We start from the raw sequence: 20,602 nt of genomic DNA on the forward strand, positions 1-20,602 counted from the left end.
GAGCAGGATTCATCAAACCTGTCTTGTCACTGAAGCAATTTGGAATATTCTTAATCTCTTAATATAAAATCCTACTGAAGGCATAGCTCAGTATTTTCTGCTCACTCATGTAGCTCATGCAAGGCAACACAAAGTCACCTGGGATTAGTTACCCAAGACTAAAAATTACTGGAGTCTGTCTCCACTAGAATTATGTGTTGTATTAGCTGTTTAATTTAACAATCAGATATAAAACCACATTTCTGAAGCWTTTCTAATGAAGATGCTTGGAGTGAAATTCTTCCAACCACATGTCAATGTCTGAATCTGAGATAATTACTTTAGGCTCCTTTTATTGTCAATGGGAAGAAATAGGCATTTAGAGTGTGAGTCATCTGACCTATTTTGTAGTGATGAGCTGCAGATGAAATGCTGAGTTGTCTCCATTGAGTACCAAAGGAGCTGAAGATGATGAGTTTAGATGTAGATGTCTAAAGGGATCAGATGAATTCCTCTTCTCCCCACTTCAGAGTCTGGTGAAGGTGAGTTTCACCTTACCAGAAGCAAAGAATTTTACCATCCAGCAAACAGCATGGATAATGCAGAATCTGGTCCAAGATTAATCCACATGGATTCAAGAACAACCACAGGAACTGTGGAGTGGAGTGTCATCTCCACTTGGGCCTGCTGAGGTCTATCAGAATCTTTCCATTGAGGTTGTGAATGGTGAGGTTTAGGCATACATTGATTCAGCAGCTGAGTGCCACAGCTTAAGATAATATTACTCTTCTGTTTTCTGTTATTAGTGCTTTGCCAAAGGTCACTTTGGAGACAAAGTGAGTCATAGACCAGCATGGGGGCTCACTCAGTCATAAAAGTATGTGTATGCTGTTAATATGTGTTTCCAGAACACTCTGTTYCCTCTGAGCCATCGCCCCCATGGATTTGGTGGATCTATTCTGCAGTCTTCATTATCAAGACAATATTTCATCCCTTTGCCTATCTAATCCAAGGCAAGCACTAGTCTGAGGCTCACCAAGAGCAGCTGGGTGTTATCCCCTCCTCAAAGAACATGTCAGACCCCACTGCTTTCACCCAACAGTTTGGTTGGCTCTGGTCAGTTGGCTCACCAGAGATGGAAGTAAATTAGGGAGTCTAATCTATACTAATTAGCTAGGTTCCTTTTATGAGCTATAAAGGGCAGGTAACCTCCAGCTGAATGGAGATAGGATGATTTATTATGTAGTGGATATTTGCTGCTGTGCCTGTATTGCAGTGGGTGCCTGTGGGTAACTAATTCTTACAGAGCTATAAACAAAATGTGAATTCACCATTAACTGATTCCCTTTCATACAATCTTTATCCTCTCATCATTCAATAGTGGAACTAAGCTAACTGTAACCCTTATTTTCCCATGAAAGAAAAAGTATGAGTATCRTGATGCTACATGATTATAGGATGTCCAGTGATTTAATTCACTGAGCTCTCTCTGGTGCCATGCGATTTTTAGTATCTTTGACAAGAATTGCTTGAGGTAGACATGGCTTTTGGGATCAAATTGCATATTCTTCTCTTATTTCTGTATCACTTTACTGAATTTGAATATGAGGTAATATATTATGAATTGTATTATTGAAACCTGAAACTTTGTTAATCAACAGTAAATAACATACAAAGACATTGCAACTTTTGGGGTAAGTGGAAACTTCAGAGACCAACTATGAGGGTTTTAGAATTTCTTTTCTTTCTGTGGCTTTTGGGTGCTTTTGCAATACTTATACTTTTCCTCATCCCATTCCACTACCCTTCCTTTTCAGCTTCTGGGAAAGATTACATTATTGTGYGTGGAGAGTGACTGAGAGGACACACTACTGCCTACAAGCAGAGTCTTACTAACAATTGTCTGCAACAAGTGGAAAAGTTGTTCTCCCTGTTGTTCAGGTCAGTGTGACCTGACTTTCACAGCATAATTGGGATCATCCCAGTACAAATTGCTCCTGTTCAAAGCTCTGATTGGAAGAGATTGTTTTAAACCTTTGGAAAATAGTGTTATAATTGCACAGCTAAAATACTTTTCATTTTGAATAGCAAGAGAGATTCATAGCTGCTGCATGGTCTGGGATTTTTCAGATTTTGGTCTTGTAAACAATGGAAACAAGACAAATAAACATTAAGGTTAAAACCTTCACTCCAGATACGGGAAACCTAGGCTTCAGTTCTTTCTTTGCTATGGTTTTCTTGTGTTGCTTCAAACAAGGGCAGGATTCTGATCTTCAAACAAGGGCAGGATTCTCTCAGGGCAGGATTCTGATCACCTAAATTTAACCACCTCAGAAATAGTTGGTGTGTTTAAGACAGCTCCTCAACCTCCCTATGAAGTCAATGGTGATGGATAGGGAGTTCTTTCCAGGGTCTCACCCTAGACTAGTGGAAACTGATCTCATTCAGACAAAATTTATATTTCTCTACAGGAGTGCCTATACCTCACAATTGATTCTAGCAAAAGTCTGTCAAATTTAGGCAAGATCTGAAATTTTTAAATTGTGGAATTTGGCTGAAATGAACTCTGCTAATTTTAGGGTTATTCAGTCTCTCTAAGTATATTTGACAGACAAAGTTTTAGATATGCTTAATTACAGACCAGAAAATAAAATATTATGCTGTCAGCTCCATTCATTAAARTGATCACTACTCAGGATCACAGAAATGAAGAATAAGTAAAAAAAGCAGCATAATTATCATCCTTTATTTATTTCATGATTTTTAGTTTGTTTGTTTTATTTTGTTTTGTCTGATATATTTGCTGTGAGAGTTTTTCTCAGTAACCATAATGGATAAAGATTGTCCTTCTTCTGAATGAATACAGAGATTCTCTTCTAATGAGGAAATATAATTTACAAACAAACATGCTTGCAACACAAGCTGAATAGAAAATGCTCCAGGGAAAGGATTCTCCAAGTGACAAGAATCTTGATTCCAGTTAACCCAGAAGGCTCTGTTGGGGCCTCACTCTATGTTTTTGCAAGATAAAAATGAAACAAGTCAGCAACCATTATCTGAGCAGAAGGACAGTGGCCCAATTCATATTTACATGCCTGAACCTTCTAGACTCCCAGTGGTAAGGGAACTTGCTTAGTAGTAATGTTCCCTGATGTATCACATCCCTTGCTGCTGGAAAGCAGCTCCGTGGAGAGGGATCTGGGAGTCCTGTTTGCAAATTAACCATGAGGCAGCAGTGCCCTCGTGGCCAAGAAGGCCAATGGGATCCTGGCTGCATCAGGAGGATGTTGCCAGCAGGTCAAGGGAGGTGATTCTGCCCCTCTCCTCAGCTCTGGTGAGGCCGCACCTGAAGTACAGTGTGCCGTTCTGGGCTCCCCAGTATAAGAGGGATGCGGAGCTCCTAGAGAGGGTCCAATGCAGAGTGACAAAGATGATTAAGGGCCTGGAGCAYCCCTTGTATGAGGAAAGACTAAGTGAGCTGGGCCTGTTTAGCCTAGAGAAGACTGATAGCAGAACTGATCAATATGTATAAGCAGCTGARGGGAGAATGTAGGCAGGAGGGGGCCAAACTCTTCTCAGTGGTGGCCAGTGATAGAACAACGGGCAGTGAGTATAAGTTGAAACACAGGAARTTCCATTTCCACATGAGGAAGAACTTCTTTCCTGTGAAGGTGACAGAGCCCTGGAACAGGCTGCCCAGGGAGGTTGTGGAGTCTCCTWCTCTGGAGGTCTTCAAAACCTGCCTGGATTCCACCCTGTGCCACTTGCTCTAGGTGTCCCTGCTGGAGCAGGGAGGTTGGACTAGATGATCTCTAGAGGTCCCTTCCAACTTCAACCATTCTGTGATCCCATCCAGATGTTGCCTGAGACAACTCTGATGTACACAGGCCAGAACTCTGCCATGAAACATGCAAGCAATTTAAATAATACAGAAAAGAATGAAGATTTATTGGCATCCTCATTTTAATTTGTGGGCATTAAGGCAGAGAAAAACTCAATCACTTGCCGAAATGCAGACAGGAAGGCTGTGGCGGGGCAAGGAGCAGAAGCCAGTTCTCCCCAGGGCTCTCACCACAAGGCTATTCTTTTTCCCAGACTAGGTTCATCTCTGTTTTTCTGTGTAATTGAGTGCAGAAAGTACTCACAGTTGTTGCTGTTTTTAAGCGTCTCCTACAGACCAATCTGAACCAGTGCCTAAAAAGTCAGATAACACCTTTTCCATAGTGCAGAGGAGATTACTTAAACAGCAAGAACACATGTTCCATCTACCTAGTGATGCAGAAGCTTACAGTTACACCTAGATTTTCTGAGGTCAYTTTTGTTTTCTTATTAGTTTTTCCTTGTAGGTCTGGGATGTAACTAGAGGGATAACTCAATATTAGAATATCTGAGCACTGTTTCTGAATATGGGGGGAAAAAAAGCTGATTTTTTTTTCTTGAAAGCTTTTGAACAGATGTGTAGATGAGATGCTTAAGGACATGGCTTAGCAGGCATGGTAGTGATGGGTTTATGATTGGACTTGATTATCTTTTCTAAATGTAATGGTTCTACAATTTTGTGAAAGCAGAAGTACTACCAAATGTTTAAATTGCTTTCTGAACCCACATATACTCCCAATCAAGCGCCAATAGCTATATGTTCACTAACATTCCTGCAAAGGACATGCCACATTCCTGCACAGAGGCATAGAGTTTCAGGATGTAAACTCTAAAGCATCTTTCAATAAAAATGTGTGGCATGGAGAAACGTGGTAGCAGAAGCTCAAGTCAACTGGAAAACTCAGACTATTAAAATGTTAGTGCCTAATATCTATTAATATCAGGAAAGTCAAACAGAAGCCTATCTTCTTTGCTTCATTATCATCTCAGTCCATCTGTTTGACATATGTCATGCCAGCTTGAAGCTTGGCATTTCTGTGTAGGGAGGGTGGAACAGCAATGGGTTTGAAGACCACAGAAAAGTCCACAGGAGAGGAGGGCAGAGAGAATAGACTTTAGACCCATCTGTGACTTCTCTCACTCTCTTAAATATAACTTGAAGGCTGAAAAAATGACTTGAGCTGGATTTTGCAAATTTTGTAGAGTCCAAAGTGACAGAGAATCTTGACATGGGACGCCTGGTGCCATAGTGCTGAGGACCTTTGAATTCATTTGGTCTGGCAACTTTTTACAGATGAAGCTAAAAGTGAGGGAAGTTGTTGCCTTAGYGGCTGCCTTGCGGACAGCTGCAATGAACGCTGACCTTAGCAGGGTCATTCGAAAAAGTAATGTTTGTGTCATCACAGCCTATTGTGAACAGAAGTTTTGTCTTCCTTGTCCCACGTAATAAAAGGTTTGCCTTCATCAAATCTCTCTGCATCTTTGTTTCAGCATCTGTATTCTTTCTCTATTAAATGATAACATATTCCAGGCTGAACAAGGAAACCTGTTTGTTTTTTTTTTCCATCCAAGAGAAGCATCTCCATGAATGGCCACTCATCTTTTCCACTACATTGTTATTGGATTCAATCTCTCTTGTTCTCTGCCAAATCTCTCTCAATAATAATTTGTAAACCTGGCATTTCTGAATTCCCAATGTGAGTCCATTTAGAAATCAGCAAGAGTAAAATTAGTCAAATCCTAATTTGAAAGAAAATAAGCCTTCTTCTTAACACTATTGTTGTATTACAATGGTACTGAGAGACACAAACCAATAATGGAACTGCATTGTTACAAGATACTGAACAAACATAGTAGGAGATGAGCCCGACTTTGAAAAATGTACAATTCCAGTGGATAAATCAGAGACAAGAGAGAGCAAAGAAGCGACTTGATGAGTGTCACACAGTAGGCAATGGCAGAGACAGAGCAGGACCTTTAGGTTCATCTGTGGTGCCATGCAGCCAAGTTCCTGATTGCTCCGTTGGATCCTAGTCCACGCTCTGACCGCTCTGGGCACAGCTCTTCTGCATGTCTCCTTTTCTGGAGGAACAAGAAGGTGGAATAGAAGCAGGCACACCTTTACCCTCAGTCCTGCAGGCAATGTAGAGGTAAATGGTTTCATGGGGCTCAACAGAGCTAGCTTACACAATCTGGGGAGAGAACATCAAAGAGCTTTCAGTAGTACTGAAAGCAGTCTCCAAAGGCAGTAAAATGCCTTGGTCTCTCATATTGCCATCTTTCCCTTCCCACCTCAAGCTGTTACTTATGCTTTGGGTGGTTTGAACATTCCTATTGAAATGAATGCCTTTCAGTTTATATTTAGGAAATGTGCATAAATAAATAAATAAATAAATAAATAAATAAATAAATAAATGGCTTAATCCCTGTCAGTCATAGGACACATGTGGCTTTAAATCATATGTGACTTTCCTCACAGATGCACGTATCTTGTTCTCTCATTTTCATCAGTGCAAAGTGAGTACCAATGGTCATCAGCTACAAAGAAATGTTAATGTTATAGTTTAATAACTCTGAACTTCTGTTTTTTTTTCAATCACAAGATTATTGGTGCTGGTGTGGAAGTTGTTCTTGTTTCCTCTCATGTCACACTCTCTGGGCACTCATTTAATCTCAGAGTGTTTTTTATTGACACCTGAGACCTGTTATTGACACCTATTCTCAGGTGTCAATAAAAAATTGAAAAAAAACAAATCCAGCTTAAAACTGAAAATCTTAAAAATGAATAAAACAAATGTGAAAATAAAGAAAAAAGAAAAAAGAGAAAAAAGAAAAAAGAAAAAAGAAAAAAGAAAAAAGAAAAAAGAAAAAAGAAAAAAGAAAAAAGAAAAAAGAAAAAAGAAAAAAGAAAAAANAAAAAAAAAGAAAGTCATACAATCATCTTCCAGAACTGTTTGTACAAGTTTGTCTTGGCCTCGAGGGTCCAGTTTTTGCTCTAATACTTAACATGGGATGAGATTAAAGACGCTGGAAACCCAGCTGGGACCCAGGTGTCCCTGGTGAATCTTTAACTTCTGTGTGCTCCCTTGGACATGCTTAACCAACAGCCAACACCATATGTAAAAACATTTAGTGAAGAAGTGAGATTTAGGTTATCCAAATGGGATTCTTCGGGTAGGGGCAACTACCTTCACTTACCACAGAGGGAAATTTGGGAGACTCGCATCGCTAGACCAAGTTCAGACTTTGCAAATGTGTCCTCAGGCGGCAGCACACAAATCAGTGTAACCAAGCAGAAGAAAATAATTTAGAAATTACTTTGCTTGAGGTTTCAGCTACCAGCTTAAACAAGATTTGGTTGTTGAAACCATACAACTGCATGAGCAGACTCTGAGACTTCAACTTAAATGCTATTTCTGACTTTCATAAATAGAGGTGCAAGCTGGAAGCAGACTTGTTGTGAGGCAAGGAGAAGGCCCAAGAAGAGGACTGTTCTAGTGGATTGTCCTGCCGTGCTCTGCTCAATTGGAAATCTGGGAGTCTTTATGGATCTGGAGAAGGTCTGGACAGAACTGCCAGAGATCATGAGGATCATAAAGCCATGTTGCGCTTATAAATGGCACATGAACTTTAATAGACCTGAACTCTATACATTCCTCTCCAGATATGGGGAGTTATGAACCATATTGAAATATGATACAAAACCAAATCTAGTATTCTTGGCCCAAATTGCTCCAAACCTTGAGACATTTTTTTTTGGCTCTGCACAKTGAGTTGCTATATCTTGATAAACTGTTAGGTTAAAACAACTGTCTTTCTYCTTTCTACATGTGCAGATTTTCAGACTTTCAGTGTACTCATAACATTTATTTCTTGTGGAAAGGAGGAATAAAGCCATAGGATTTTTTTAACTTAGTATTGCCAAGTAATTAGTCAACCCATATCCAGTTTTACCTCAACAGTAAGTAGTTCAAAGTGTCACATGATGTTTCAGAAAAGAATGAGCTGCAACATTATTCTTCAGTCTGTCTAATTTAAATACTCTTTTCTTAAAGAACTATACAAAATAATTCTCAAATGTGTCCCAAGATATTGGACCTGTCAAGTGCAATCTTTGACTGTGTTTTAGCTGTAAACAGATGAGCTAGACTGATCTGAATGCAGAAAGGTATTAAGCTGTGTATGACTTGTTATTGTTAAAGGACATGTGAATAATTCACTGTGTCTGAGATCCAACAACTCTTCTGTTTTTAATCATTTTTTTCTTTTCTATTTCATAACCAAACTGTTAATGTTATTCTGTCCCATGTGAATGCTATCTTCAGGGTTTCACAATAAATGAAATGTCGTCTAAACCAGTGTGAGCTATCCACACAATGTAATCTAAGGTACCCACAGAAGTTGGAAGAGCACTAGGATCCCGATGTAGCCAGTGGGGTCTCTTGAAAATAATTCAATTCTCAACAAAATATTTCAGTTCTGCCTCTGCTTTCCTGAAGAAATTGGATATCTTATTTCAGTAGTGAGTGGATGACCCATGCAATGGGTGGGGAAGTAAGATATCTGGTTTAGTTTGGGTGACATCAGGCAGTCACTCCATCTCCGTGAGCTGTGCCTTTGGTCCCGTTCCTACCAAAAAAGGTAAAAAAAATAATGTTATACGAGCTGACTATATAACACCAGCCAGGAAACCTTACCAGTAATTTTATTTGCCAGAATTATAAGCTCAATTTGAATACTAAGAATTGATTAAAACAGACAATCATTTCTTGTCCTAATGACTGCACTCTCTGAGACAGAATCTATCACTTTTTCAGCTAAGTGTTTGCACYGGGATAAGAGCAAAGTCTAGGGGTTACCCATGAACTGGGAAAGTTAAAAATGCTAAATGGCACTAACTGGCATATTCTGGACACATACATATCCCCTCTGTTAAGGTATCTGTGTGTTCAGAGTCAGTGACCTTACTCCCTTTTAGGAATGGTCCTGGGTCTATTTTAGCTGACTTATGCCTGGAAATGACACTTGGGATAGTACTTATAGCTGATTCTCTCCTGGCAAGAGACATTCAGAGAAGGACACATACGCTGGACGTCTAGTGAGTAAGCGCTTGTTTTCTGGAATTGATTAGGCCTTATCAAATTCCAAAAACCTGTATGGGACCAGAGAGCAGTGATTCAACAGCAGGAAGCAATCTATTCTCAGCGCAAGCCAAACAACTGGGAAACTTTGAGACCAAACACAAAMAACATTGATTGCTATGAGGTCATCCAGGATTAACTATAGTTGAGTGAGACTTGTCAGACTTTCATTTCTGAGTTGCAAGCCTCAGTTTAATGTAAATCTACCTCTTAAATGGATCCAGCTCATTGTTCATGGTCCTTTTTAGAGCAGTGCTGGTTTCTAGGCTGTGCTTATCTGTGTGAAACTCTTTTAAGCATGCATGAATATATCCCCCTTCCATCCACCTGCATTTAAGGGTATAATATTCCGTTGAGTTAACCATACCAGATGACTCAGTTAACAGGGCTTTTTGTTACATCCACTAAACTTTTAGTCTATGAAGCTGCTTCCTATCAGTGTATACCAGCTCCTAAACTAGTGCTAACTGTAAATTTGACTACCGCTGGTATTTTTTATTCCAGAACATTGATGGAAGAAAAGGAACCCTGGGCTGCCAGCGGATTCCTGAGTAAAGCCCTCGAATAAAAAATCTCACCTGTGATTGATTCACAGATTCACAGATTCACAGAATATTTAAGGTTGGAAGGGACCTCTACAGATCATCTAGTCCAACCTTCCTGCTCAAGCAGGCCCACCTAGAGCATGTGGCACAGGGTGGCATCCAGGCGGGTTTTGAAGACCTCCAGARAAGGAGACTCCACAACCTCCCTGGGCAGCCTGTTCCACTGCTCTGTCACCCTAATGACACCTAATTGATGTACATTTGCAAATTTCTCTTCATTCAATAACACTTTTAATCCGCTTGTTTTGGACTAAACAGACTTTTGCTGAAGCTAACTGCATGAAATCTGAATGTCATGTAAGTACTAAGTACAAGAGAATTATTTTATTACATTTAGATATGCCTGGGAGCTGGATTGCTTATGACTGCTTACAAAACTGCAGCAAGGTTGCTACATATGATCAGTTTTCCATGAGATCATGCTGACTAATGATTATCTTCTGTTGTCACTCAGCTGACATCAGTCAGGCTGCAGGGCTTGATGCCAAAAYCTGAATTTTCCTTATAATTCTGTTCCTCCTAGATCGTCCAGCTCTACCATAATTCTTTTCCATAATGCATCCAGGCATGCTTTGAAACACTTGCCCTGAGAAGACATTGCTCCCTTGACCTAGGAGATGGAGAGCTGGTCACTCCACTCCTGAAGGAGTTGTGAAAGTTAAACGGGTCCTGATTGCAAATAAATTAAATTGTCACCTTTCAGACCTCTGCTTTAAGCATTCAAATGCAGTTAGTAACATAGGAGTTTGTTATGGGAAGAGAAACAGCCCGAAGAGTGCTGCAGCACTCTGAGTGGACTTACTGGACTAGGTTTTCATGAATGTGAAATTATCACTGCCCTTCATTTCCTTCTGAAGACAAGTTCCAAGAGCTACCTAAAATATCTGAACTAAAGACAATGTGTGCCTACACTGCAATATCAGTAATCTGATACTGCAAGTAATACCAAGTGCTTCATCTAAAATGAGTTCATAGATGTTACTGGTTAGATTCAAGGTTTCTGTAGCCAACACAAAAGGCTTTTATTGTTTCAACTTCTCCTTTTTTAATAATAACACTAATCAAGCAATCGACCACAGGACGTGGGTCATTGCCAAGCAAAGGAATGCTTGCTTCATGCTTTTAAAAAGAATTTCTTGCCAGAAAAGAGAATGAATGAGTTATTCAGTTTTCTTGTGCCTCAGTCCCCTTTCTTACCTTTTTCCTGCCTTGCTTTTTAACATAGTAATATGTTCAGGTTGAGGGTTTTCTAATAGGTTCCTACATCACCCTGGTGGCATCTTCTAAGTACGTCCAGATGTGAAGTCTCTTCTGTGATTTGTTTCTTATTTTTCTGAAAAAAATTTCTTCTGAGAGGAGTTGGATGCCTAAGCATCAGAGACCCAAAGGGACTTAGTCCTTGTAGTGGTCAGTCCTATTTTTAAATAGTGTTTAATTSTCTGGGAGCAGAAGTAGAATTAACTTTGATACTTAAATTCTCTGTTCAGTGAGTGAGGCAGACTTAGTAAAACTCACAGCACCATTGACATGCTGCCAATCAGAAATCCTGATGCAGGGATATGATGCCAGGTATGATGCCATCTCCAAGAGACTGATTCAGTTGGAAGCTGTTGCTAGTGGCCAATACTGAACCATCATTATCCTTACAGAAAACTCTAAGAAGGCACCTCCTCAGAAATGAGAAAACAGGGTTTAAGGTGCAACCTTAGGACTGAGGAAGATTCAAACCCATCATATGTATTTCTCAACAAATACCTTGCTCCTCACAGGAAGCCAACAGCAGAAATATGTGATGGGATCATTTCAAATATTTGTGAGGGTCAGTTCAGAAAACGATTCTGGCCCTGTTTCTGCTGGATTTTATCCATTTCTTTATGTTACGAATGTTATTTGTAAAGCATATAAACAGTTTTGGAGCAAGGACTTCCCTCTGCATCATCACAGAGAATGAAACACCTTTTGTTTTTTCTCTCCCTCCACCTTGTGACTATTTTTCCCAAGGCATTTTTAATCTGAAAAAAAAAAATCACAGGGAATAAAATTCCCTRTGTCCGAACAGAGTAATCTAGGCTAAGCAAAGTGTGATGTTAATGCAATTTAACATATCCAGGTACTGAAGCTAAATAATTTAGAGTAACTCAGCTCATCATGTACTGCCTGGATGCTGCCCAGGCTAAAAGTCAAATTAATAATAGCATTTTAACCTCAGGCCCGTAGACTGCGTGCACTAAAATCAAGACCTGCATGTGTGAATTGATAGATGAGCCTGCRACACCTTTTTGGAGTCTGGAGCAAAAGTTGGCATTGATTCCTGAGGGAGCATTATGGTGTTTTTTAGACTCACACATTATAGAGAGAAGACGSATTTGGATGTGAGGCTTGTTCTCTCTGGTTCTTCATTAAATAATCACACAAAGACATAGAGCAACTCGGGACTTGATTGTGATCTGCAGCTCTGCTGCTGTGGCCACCAGACTGAGAGCATCCTTCACTCCTGCCCACCTCTCCTATATGCAGCTGTGAAATCCCTGCCACCAGCAGCACAACTGAGACCTTCTGAACACTGGTGGCCAACAGCTTTCCTCTCATAATTCAGCACAGAGACCCTCCTGCTCCCCTCAACCCGGATCTGTTATTTCCCTGGGGGAAAAAATATCTGGAAAAAAAACTCGTGAAGCTGYTTTCCCTGCCCGAGCTGCAGCCTGGATGTGCCTCGCAAGCTGCCAGGAGCGGGATGGCAGATGTGTTTACTCGGTTCTGGTGCTTGAGGGGTTTGCACTGTGAAGTGGCTGGAGAAGCCTGGCAGGAGCGGGATGAGAGCAGGGTGGGAGGAGACCTGCGCTGCCAGGCGGGATCCAGGCGGGATGGAGCTCTCCGCCCGGAGCATCCCCAGGGACAAGACTGTCTTTCACTCCCCTTCTCTCCTCTYGCTTCTCCCATGCCACTCAAGAGGGAGCAAGAGAGGAGGAAGCAGCGGGGTCCCTCCGCACTCCAGCACCCACACAGCGGCAGCGGGAAAACCATGAGGAAGGGGCTGCTGATCTAAGAGCTTCTTGCACTTCCACAAGGGGCGATGGAGGAGCAATATATTTCCAAACTCCACCCGCTTGTGGATTACGGAGCTGGGGTCTTCCTTCTGATCATAGGTGAGTTCACAAGTTGTCTGCTTCTTTAAGGATGCTAGGAACGGATGCATGGAAGCAGCCCYGTTCAAGCCAGAGGGAGATGGGAGACAACCTCCTCGCTGGTGGCAAGCCAGGATTAATCTAAGATTTACAGTCCTTCGCTCTGATGCCTGAGACTTGCCAGCACAGCTCCATCTCTGCAGCATCATGAGTATTCAGAATAAGTTCCTATCTCTTATCTTGACCTCTCAGCCCCATGTGTGGGACAAGGCAGCCTGTCTTGGTCTGGTCCCCAAACCATGGGTCTGGTTTCAGCTTGGTGCTGTTTGGTGTGGGGTGGAAGGTTTTTGTATAAGAACAGCTGTGCTTTGGGAGGGTAATATTGTAAAAAGCAGTAGTAGTTTCCAAATCACACTTTTTGTCTAATGGCCTGTTTCCCCTTCTGAAGGCAGATGTATATGAAATGCAAGTGAGGGTGGGTACTACACAGCCTGCTCCAGCATGGCTTTAGTGGAGCAGTTTATTCCTTGACTGTTGTATGCGTTCAGGTGATCTGTTTGACATGGATGCAGATTTGGAGGGGAGCTGAAGTGGTTTAGGCACACAATCCTACTGAATTTTAGTAAGATGTGAGTAACCTCCCTCCCTTCAGCTCACTTAAAAACTCTGAAGAACTCGGGGAACTTTTAAAGCATATACAGAGGTGGCAAATTAATGTGTGTGGTTAGAAAGCAAAGCAAGAGATCAGCTGAGTCTCTGATTTTTATCTCTGTTCCACTTAATTCTTACTCTTGTCTTTGCTGTCCTATCTTGGGTTTGTGCCAATGTATCTGTTCCGTTTTGTTGCATGTTACTTCATTCATTCCTCTGTGGGCATCTTATTAGGTAGGATCTGTTAACAAATGCAACCTTCCTCCTTCTTAGCTACAAGGGGACACTGACAGAATCTTTTTCCATGTCTTTATTTTATTTCTGACCTTACAAGATACCTTCTCAGGAAAACCTTTGATTAAAACTTAGCTCTAGAACAATATTCACTCAAAAGAAAAGTGCAAACGAGTCATTCACTGTGTGTACTTCTGACACCATTGTTACGATAGTGTTGTCTTTTGAAGTTCTATGGCTTATCTGGATAATATATGTCCTAGAGACTCATGACACTTGCAGTGTAACCTCTGTTTTGTCACAGGCCTCTGGCAAAACAATTTCTATGGCTTATCTCAAGTCATAGAAATTATAGACTTATCAGGCAAGGGAGGACCCTGAGCTGCCCAATGAACCCGTCCACTTAGATTATCCAGGGAGCTGAGAGCCTAGGAGCCTGCACAACCAGGAGCAGCACCTTGTGCCACAAGGAAATCCACGTTCTGAGACAACAGTGGAAGATTGCCAAGAAAAAGGAAAGTTTGGGGAAGTGATGGGTGCTAGATGGGGAAAACAAGAAAAATGAGTGGGAGAGCTTTTCAGTAGGAAAAAGAGATAAGTGGGGATACTACTGGAAAGCAATGAATAGTGATCAGTATTTAATAGTTCACTTATGTAGGATCATAGTGAACTTAGATAGGAGCCATGGGAGAATCAGTGGGATATAGCTCATGGAAGGGGGAAGTGGAAAGCTGTACTATGGCAGAAAGAAGGGCAAGATGTGTTTTAGTGTTCATATAACAAAGTGTTCTCCAGTCATTAAGGCTGGCCAGGCTTTATGAACTATAAGAGTCTGTGAACAGGGATCTGAAGCCCTCTTTGCTCTAGCAGATACATATCAGAAACAGCCTGACAAGGCTGGGTAGGASAGCACAGCAGATTCACACCAGCACAATTTGAAATCATCAGTGTAAGAAAAGTTYGGCCTGGGCTGAGGCTGAATTCTAGCCAGTCTCCCAATGTGTCCTGTGCTTGAGACCAAGGCTCCAGGCTAACGACGGGCGTTTTTCAAATCCTTTGCATAGCCAAGCACTTCACAGGTGCGCTAACCACATCACATTGTTGTCTGCCCTGATTCTTCTCTTTCAGCTATCCTGACTATCCTTGGAAATTCAGCAGTCCTTGCTACAGCTCTGAGACGCTCCTCACTCCTGAAGTCACCAGAGCTGCTCACAGTGAATTTGGCAGTCGCAGATATCGGGATGGCAATCAGCATGTACCCCCTGGCCATTGCATCGGCCTGGAACCACGCTTGGCTGGGAGGAGACGTGTCCTGCATATATTATGCCCTGATGGGTTTCCTTTTTGGTGTGTGCAGCATGATGACACTGTGTGCGATGGCTGTGATTCGATTCCTTGTTACCAATTCATCCAAATCTAACAGTAAGTAATGAATTACCTCTCTGGTATCCTGGTAATGGTAGATTTGGGCTGTACTGCTCAGAGAGGCACTCTGTTGAATACAACATACAGTAGCACTTCAATAACTTTAGGACTCAGTATCAAACCTCTAATGTTCCTAGAAGGATTGATTAAATTCCTTATTCAGCAAAACATTCAGGTTCTCCTGGTGTTCCTGGGCTGGGAGTGTTAGGCGTTTCTGTGTCAGCTTGATCTTGCAAAGATGCCTCACTAAGCAGATTTCAGATAGGCACATAGGGCTGCAGTCAGTTCTCACCTGATCCAGGGACACTTTCTGATGAGTTTCTCAAGAAGACTTATGCCTGTTTAGCCTTTGGGACTTGGTGCGGATAAGGGTTCTGTTCTGGACCTCAGAAACTGTCGGTTCAGGTCTCCCTGTTTCACAGGCATTTATATTGGCCCATTAGGTATCAAGAGCCCTTCCCCCACATTATCCATAGTGGAGACCAATTAAGAGCATGATGCAGCTTCYGTATAGTCCAAACACCGGCAATTTTGACAGAGATTAAGGCCTGATAAAGGCTGAAAGTTGATGTATATCCAGTCAACACTCCAATATTGAACCGAGTTATAGCTGAAACGTTCACTGAACCTTGAGAAATGTTGACCACTTCTTAGTCAGATATTACAATCAGTGCTATTATACACATTGCTATGGTATTATATACCTCTTTCCTGCCTTTTTGACAGTAGTATTAGAGATGACAGTAGTATTAGAGATGGGACTGTATCTCATTGGCATATGGATGCACAAGTTTCTTAAGGGTGGAAGAAGTGAGTCCACACGCCATCCTTTACACACCCATACTGACAGATGAAGCAGGAAAGTTTCCAGCCGTATGAGCTGGTAGTAGCACACCTTGCCATCTAGAGCATGGGTCCATCCAGTCCTCTGCGTGTGTGCAAATATTAGCACAACGGTGCTGCAGCAATAGAAGGAATAATATGACATAGTTATGAAGATATTGCTTGTGCTCTTGGTGTCCCCATTTGAGTTGAACTAGAGGACCTCTTAGAGGTCCTCTCCAAACTCTACCATTCCGTGATTCTGTGATTTATGATGCATTGTGCTTCCTCTTTCTTGCAGGTAACAAAATCACCAAGAACACTGTTTGCATCGTCATTACTGTCATCTGGCTCTACTCCTTGCTCTGGGCCATTCTGCCCTTGATAGGCTGGGGCTACTATGGTCCTGAGCCGTTTGGGATCTCTTGTACAATAGCCTGGAGCAAATTCCACAACTCCTCCAATGGCTTTTCGTTCATCCTGAGCATGTTCCTCTTGTGCACAGTCCTGCCCGCACTGACCATTGTTGCCTGCTATTTGGGAATTGCCTGGAAGGTCCATAGAGCGTATCAAGAGATACAGAGCATTGACAGGATTCCTAATGCAGCTAAACTGGAGAAGAAGCTGACGTTGGTGAGTCATCCCACAAGAGTCTGCAGTAATCAGGAGCTCACAGAGAACTGGCGCTGCTCATGCACAGCCCACATTGACCTTCACTGCTTTTTGTCTAGAATTAAGGAGGGGACGGGCTCCAGGCTCATCCGGACTGTGCCATTCAGAGCAGTAGAGGGATCTTGGTATCCTTTATATTTCAGTCGCTTGATGACAATAGATAAGATATGCTAGATACCATGTAGACTACTAAACATTCTTTAGAAGCTGCACACATGATTTGCAACTTTATATATATAAAGAAATAATATGCATATATATAATCACTTCAGTTGCTCATTTCCTTTGTAAATGCAAAAATATCCCAAGCTTTCTGTAGGCTAGTCTATTTGCTAAGATGTACTTTCTGGTAGGATGATGGCTCCCACAACATATTGCAGCCAGAGCCAAGGAAGGGGATAAAAAAAGATAGTTCCCTTGTAGGAATCCTTCTGTGTAGACTTGCTAGATGGGAATAAGAGAATATAGCACTGTCTGGAGTTACCTATGCTTATGTCACAACATAGCAAATATACTGTTTCAGTTATTTCATCGATTTAAGGTGTGGTTTCGTCCACATACCACGTGTCCAAGTCTCCTGTTTCCCTTTCAGATGGCTGTGCTCATCTCTGTCGGGTTCCTGAGCTCCTGGACACCGTATGCAGCAGCCAGCTTCTGGTCCATATTTAACTCCAGCGATTCCCTGCAGCCCATCGTTACGCTGCTGCCCTGTCTCTTTGCCAAATCTTCAACAGCATATAACCCTTTCATTTACTACATCTTCAGCAAAACTTTCCGGCATGAAATCAAGCAACTGCAGTGTTGCTGTGGCTGGCAAGTGCATTTCTTCAGCACTGACAACTCTGCTGAAAACCATGTGTCAATGATGTGGAATGGGAGAGACAACATCCGTCTCTCCTCAGCTGTAAAGGTAGAAAACCAGGAAGCTCCAGCTCTCTGAAAGGCAGTCAGGGTTCCAGAACACAGGTCAAATCCTGGACTCCCTCGTGAGTCTTGAATCAATAGGGATGCAGCATGCAGGGTTGTCATCGCATATCTTATGTCAAATACTGAAATTTAAGTACATATTTAAGTATATTTTAAGTATATATATTAAGTATATATTTTTAAATAACATCTGATGATTATTTTTAAGCTATGCAACAGAAAATGTTATTTTTTTTTCCAAGAATTTCCACTTTATAAAAAAAAACCAGATTTATGTGCCAAATAAAACCATTATCATCTTTAGTGCCACTTATTTTCAGGAAAACAACTAAAACTACAAAAGAAAATGAATTATTTTTGTATTCTTTTCTTCTGCTTTTGACTTAATGATATAATCTACCTGCAAACTCTTGGCTCTATCAGTAAAACACCTGCCAGAGAGAATGGTATATTGAACACAAAGTGCTACCAAAGGAGTAAGATTGAGAATGTGGCTTTCTTCACAATACGGGCAGAAAACCATATGGATCACAAGAATATTYACTGCCAGGAAAACTTGTCGAAGTAGCTGGTTTCAGAATGTCTGAAAGAGATTGACTTTTCCTTGCTCCATCAAAGGTACTGTACCAGCTCCTCACATCATAAGCTGGGAAAGGAGCTTATAAATGTGGCATAGTTGGGTATAACATGCCAGAAAGCTSCCCTGCAGAATAAGTGACCCTGCAGATGCAGTCTTGGCTCTCAGCGCTTCAGTGAGAGGTAAAGACCCAGTTCCTCACTGATCAGAGCACTTAAACAGTTGCAATTGACTCTGCTGATCCACTTTTAAACATATTTACAACTACAGGATCATACTGTTACCCTGTTGTCACAAGAGATTCTGAGGTGGAAATGGTTAGGTCTAGCTTAAATCTCTCTCTCTTAATGTTTGTGGTGCTAAAGGGCATAAGCACAGCTCTGATTTCAAAATATGGATGCTGTATGACATATGGCTTGATAACTAGTAGTTCTTGCTTTCACTGCTCAGCTGGACACATCTATCTGCTAAAGGTGCAGTGAAGATGGAGGAGTTAAACGCAGATTTGACACAGATATTTGACAAGAATCTGAAATAATGGAGAACAGACTTGGAATTCTCAAAAACTTTTCTCACTCTCAAACCCTAATAATTAGTGTTATTGCCATAAACTACAGTTGGGGCCAGGAACAAGATTAAGATGGAGTTAAGCACTCTATGGAATGTAACATGTTGCAAAGAGAGTTCTTATGGTAAATGACATTTTTTTTTTTGTTTTTGAGTTAAAAAACAATCTGATATGAAAATGAAGCTTTTTTTTTTTATAATCATCTCTCACTTTTTGCTTTGACTTGCTCAGTTGCTTGGTGTTTAAAATAAACAGCAATATATATATWTTTTTACCTGGTAATTGCAATTTGTGACAGGAAGAATGGCACGCATGTTAAAAATGCAACATGAGATTCCTCAGTGAAAAACTAGAGCARAACAGCTACACATCCACTCACAAATGCCTTTAAAGGGGGCATATACAACATGAAAAATATGCCACTCTATAATACATACAAAACTTGTGTAAAACTGAAAGATCTGTATTTTGCCAATGTTTAAAACAATGTTTTAATGGCTTATTACCTATGTACTTAATTTTTAAAATTCAAAGTCTTTGCATAAGAAATATGACTCAAATCTCTTTTTCCTTGAGCCTAGACTCAATGAGGATCAAATCTGAATTTCCCCTGGGCGACTGCATTTTAGATGTTTTTTATAATACATTAAAAAAAAGACAAAGCAAGGCTCCCCTTAGGCCAGAAAACTAGGTCAGGGGATTAATAATTTATTTTTGTCTAATCAAGTTGATCTATAGTCAGATTATCATTCAGAATTCACAGTATTTCCTACCCAACCCTGGACTGTGTTGTGAGCTAAGTGGTGTTCTAGACGCTGAAGCACTTAGGGCTGAATCCACATCCCAATGTTTATAATCACCAGCATAATCATCTCACAACACAAACATTTAAGGTAAAAACTTCAAAACCATCTAACCTGATCAGACAGTAGAGGTAGGAGTTACCTGACCAAACTGCAGAAGTTTGCAATGCAGACATCCATAACTGAGTTGTCACCTTTAGTTCCTTTTGCTATTCATAGGAAGGGATTAGCAGTTAGCAATCATTGGTTACAGATCAATTCCTCACCTGATAGGTTGAAATGGGCCCTAGGAGTGACGATTTATTTCCCTTGAGGATAAATGGTGATGAGACATCAAGTTATTTAACACAACTACCACCCTGATTTGCATTAAACTGGAATTCAATGTCTTATTTTCCAAAGCCTTCTAAGCAGCCTTCTGTCCACGGAGGTCCAGAAATACCTTACCAATCTAGCCCACTTCAGTTCTCATTTGCAAAATTAAATGAGACCCACTTCAAATCAATGCTCAACTGTTTGATAAGAGATCTTCGTTAAGGGGCAGTTAAGGGGCCAATTCTACAGAAATTTGGGTTCCACCCATTACTTTCCCAGTAACACTTGTGATCTTGGGCAAATCACTTTGTCTGGAGCTCTTCCCCTATCCACACCCAGAGATGGTCTTACTGTCCATCACTGCAAAGCAGAGATTATTTGAGAAAAAGCTAAACAGAAGTGTAAAAGCAGGAACACTGAAGGTGCGAAGCACTCAGAATGGAAAATGGACTACATTTCCCTGACAAGGTCTTGCTCAATGCAAGATCAAACTACTGCATTCTGTAAGTCACCCTTCAACTCAAAGTCAAGGGGAAAGTTTGCTTTGCAATTAGGTCACCGGCCTGGGATTCAGTAACACACTCAAAATTCTTGCTTTATCACAGCTTCTTTCAAGAAGAGTAATGTTCTGCAGCAAGGTTATTTCTATCTGTAAATCAGATGCCTTTCTCCAGCCTCTTGGTCCATCTGCACCTTTGTATGTTTTTAAAATATAAATTACCTTACACATATAGCTAGATCTACTGCTTTGGAACCGGTATGACAAACGAGTGTCTGCCAAAGAGTAACCTGCTTTCCATTCTTCATAAAAATATCTGACTGCTGAGTCACATGTCCTGTAGTATATCAAAACATTCACATTTAATGAAAATATTTCAG

The 20,602-nt window shown here is 41.1% G+C and overlaps 1 protein-coding gene across 1 annotated transcript; it reads left to right on the forward strand.

Annotated features, from left to right (window-relative positions):
• Positions 1 to 12,676: 12,676 nt before the first annotated feature.
• LOC112950968 (opsin-5-like) lies at positions 12,677 to 17,496 on the forward strand. Its single transcript, XM_026043595.1, has 4 exons — positions 12,677 to 12,750; positions 14,743 to 15,036; positions 16,163 to 16,494; positions 17,126 to 17,496. Exons 1-4 carry the CDS (start codon positions 12,678 to 12,680, stop codon positions 17,471 to 17,473), a joined length of 1,047 nt encoding a protein of 348 aa, XP_025899380.1. The 5' UTR covers position 12,677; the 3' UTR covers positions 17,474 to 17,496.
• Positions 17,497 to 20,602: the final 3,106 nt, after the last annotated feature.

This window comes from Nothoprocta perdicaria, unplaced genomic scaffold (assembly GCF_003342845.1).
Source record: "Nothoprocta perdicaria isolate Ctin4 unplaced genomic scaffold, notPer1 scaffold_330, whole genome shotgun sequence".
Taxonomy (NCBI): domain Eukaryota; kingdom Metazoa; phylum Chordata; class Aves; order Tinamiformes; family Tinamidae; genus Nothoprocta; species Nothoprocta perdicaria.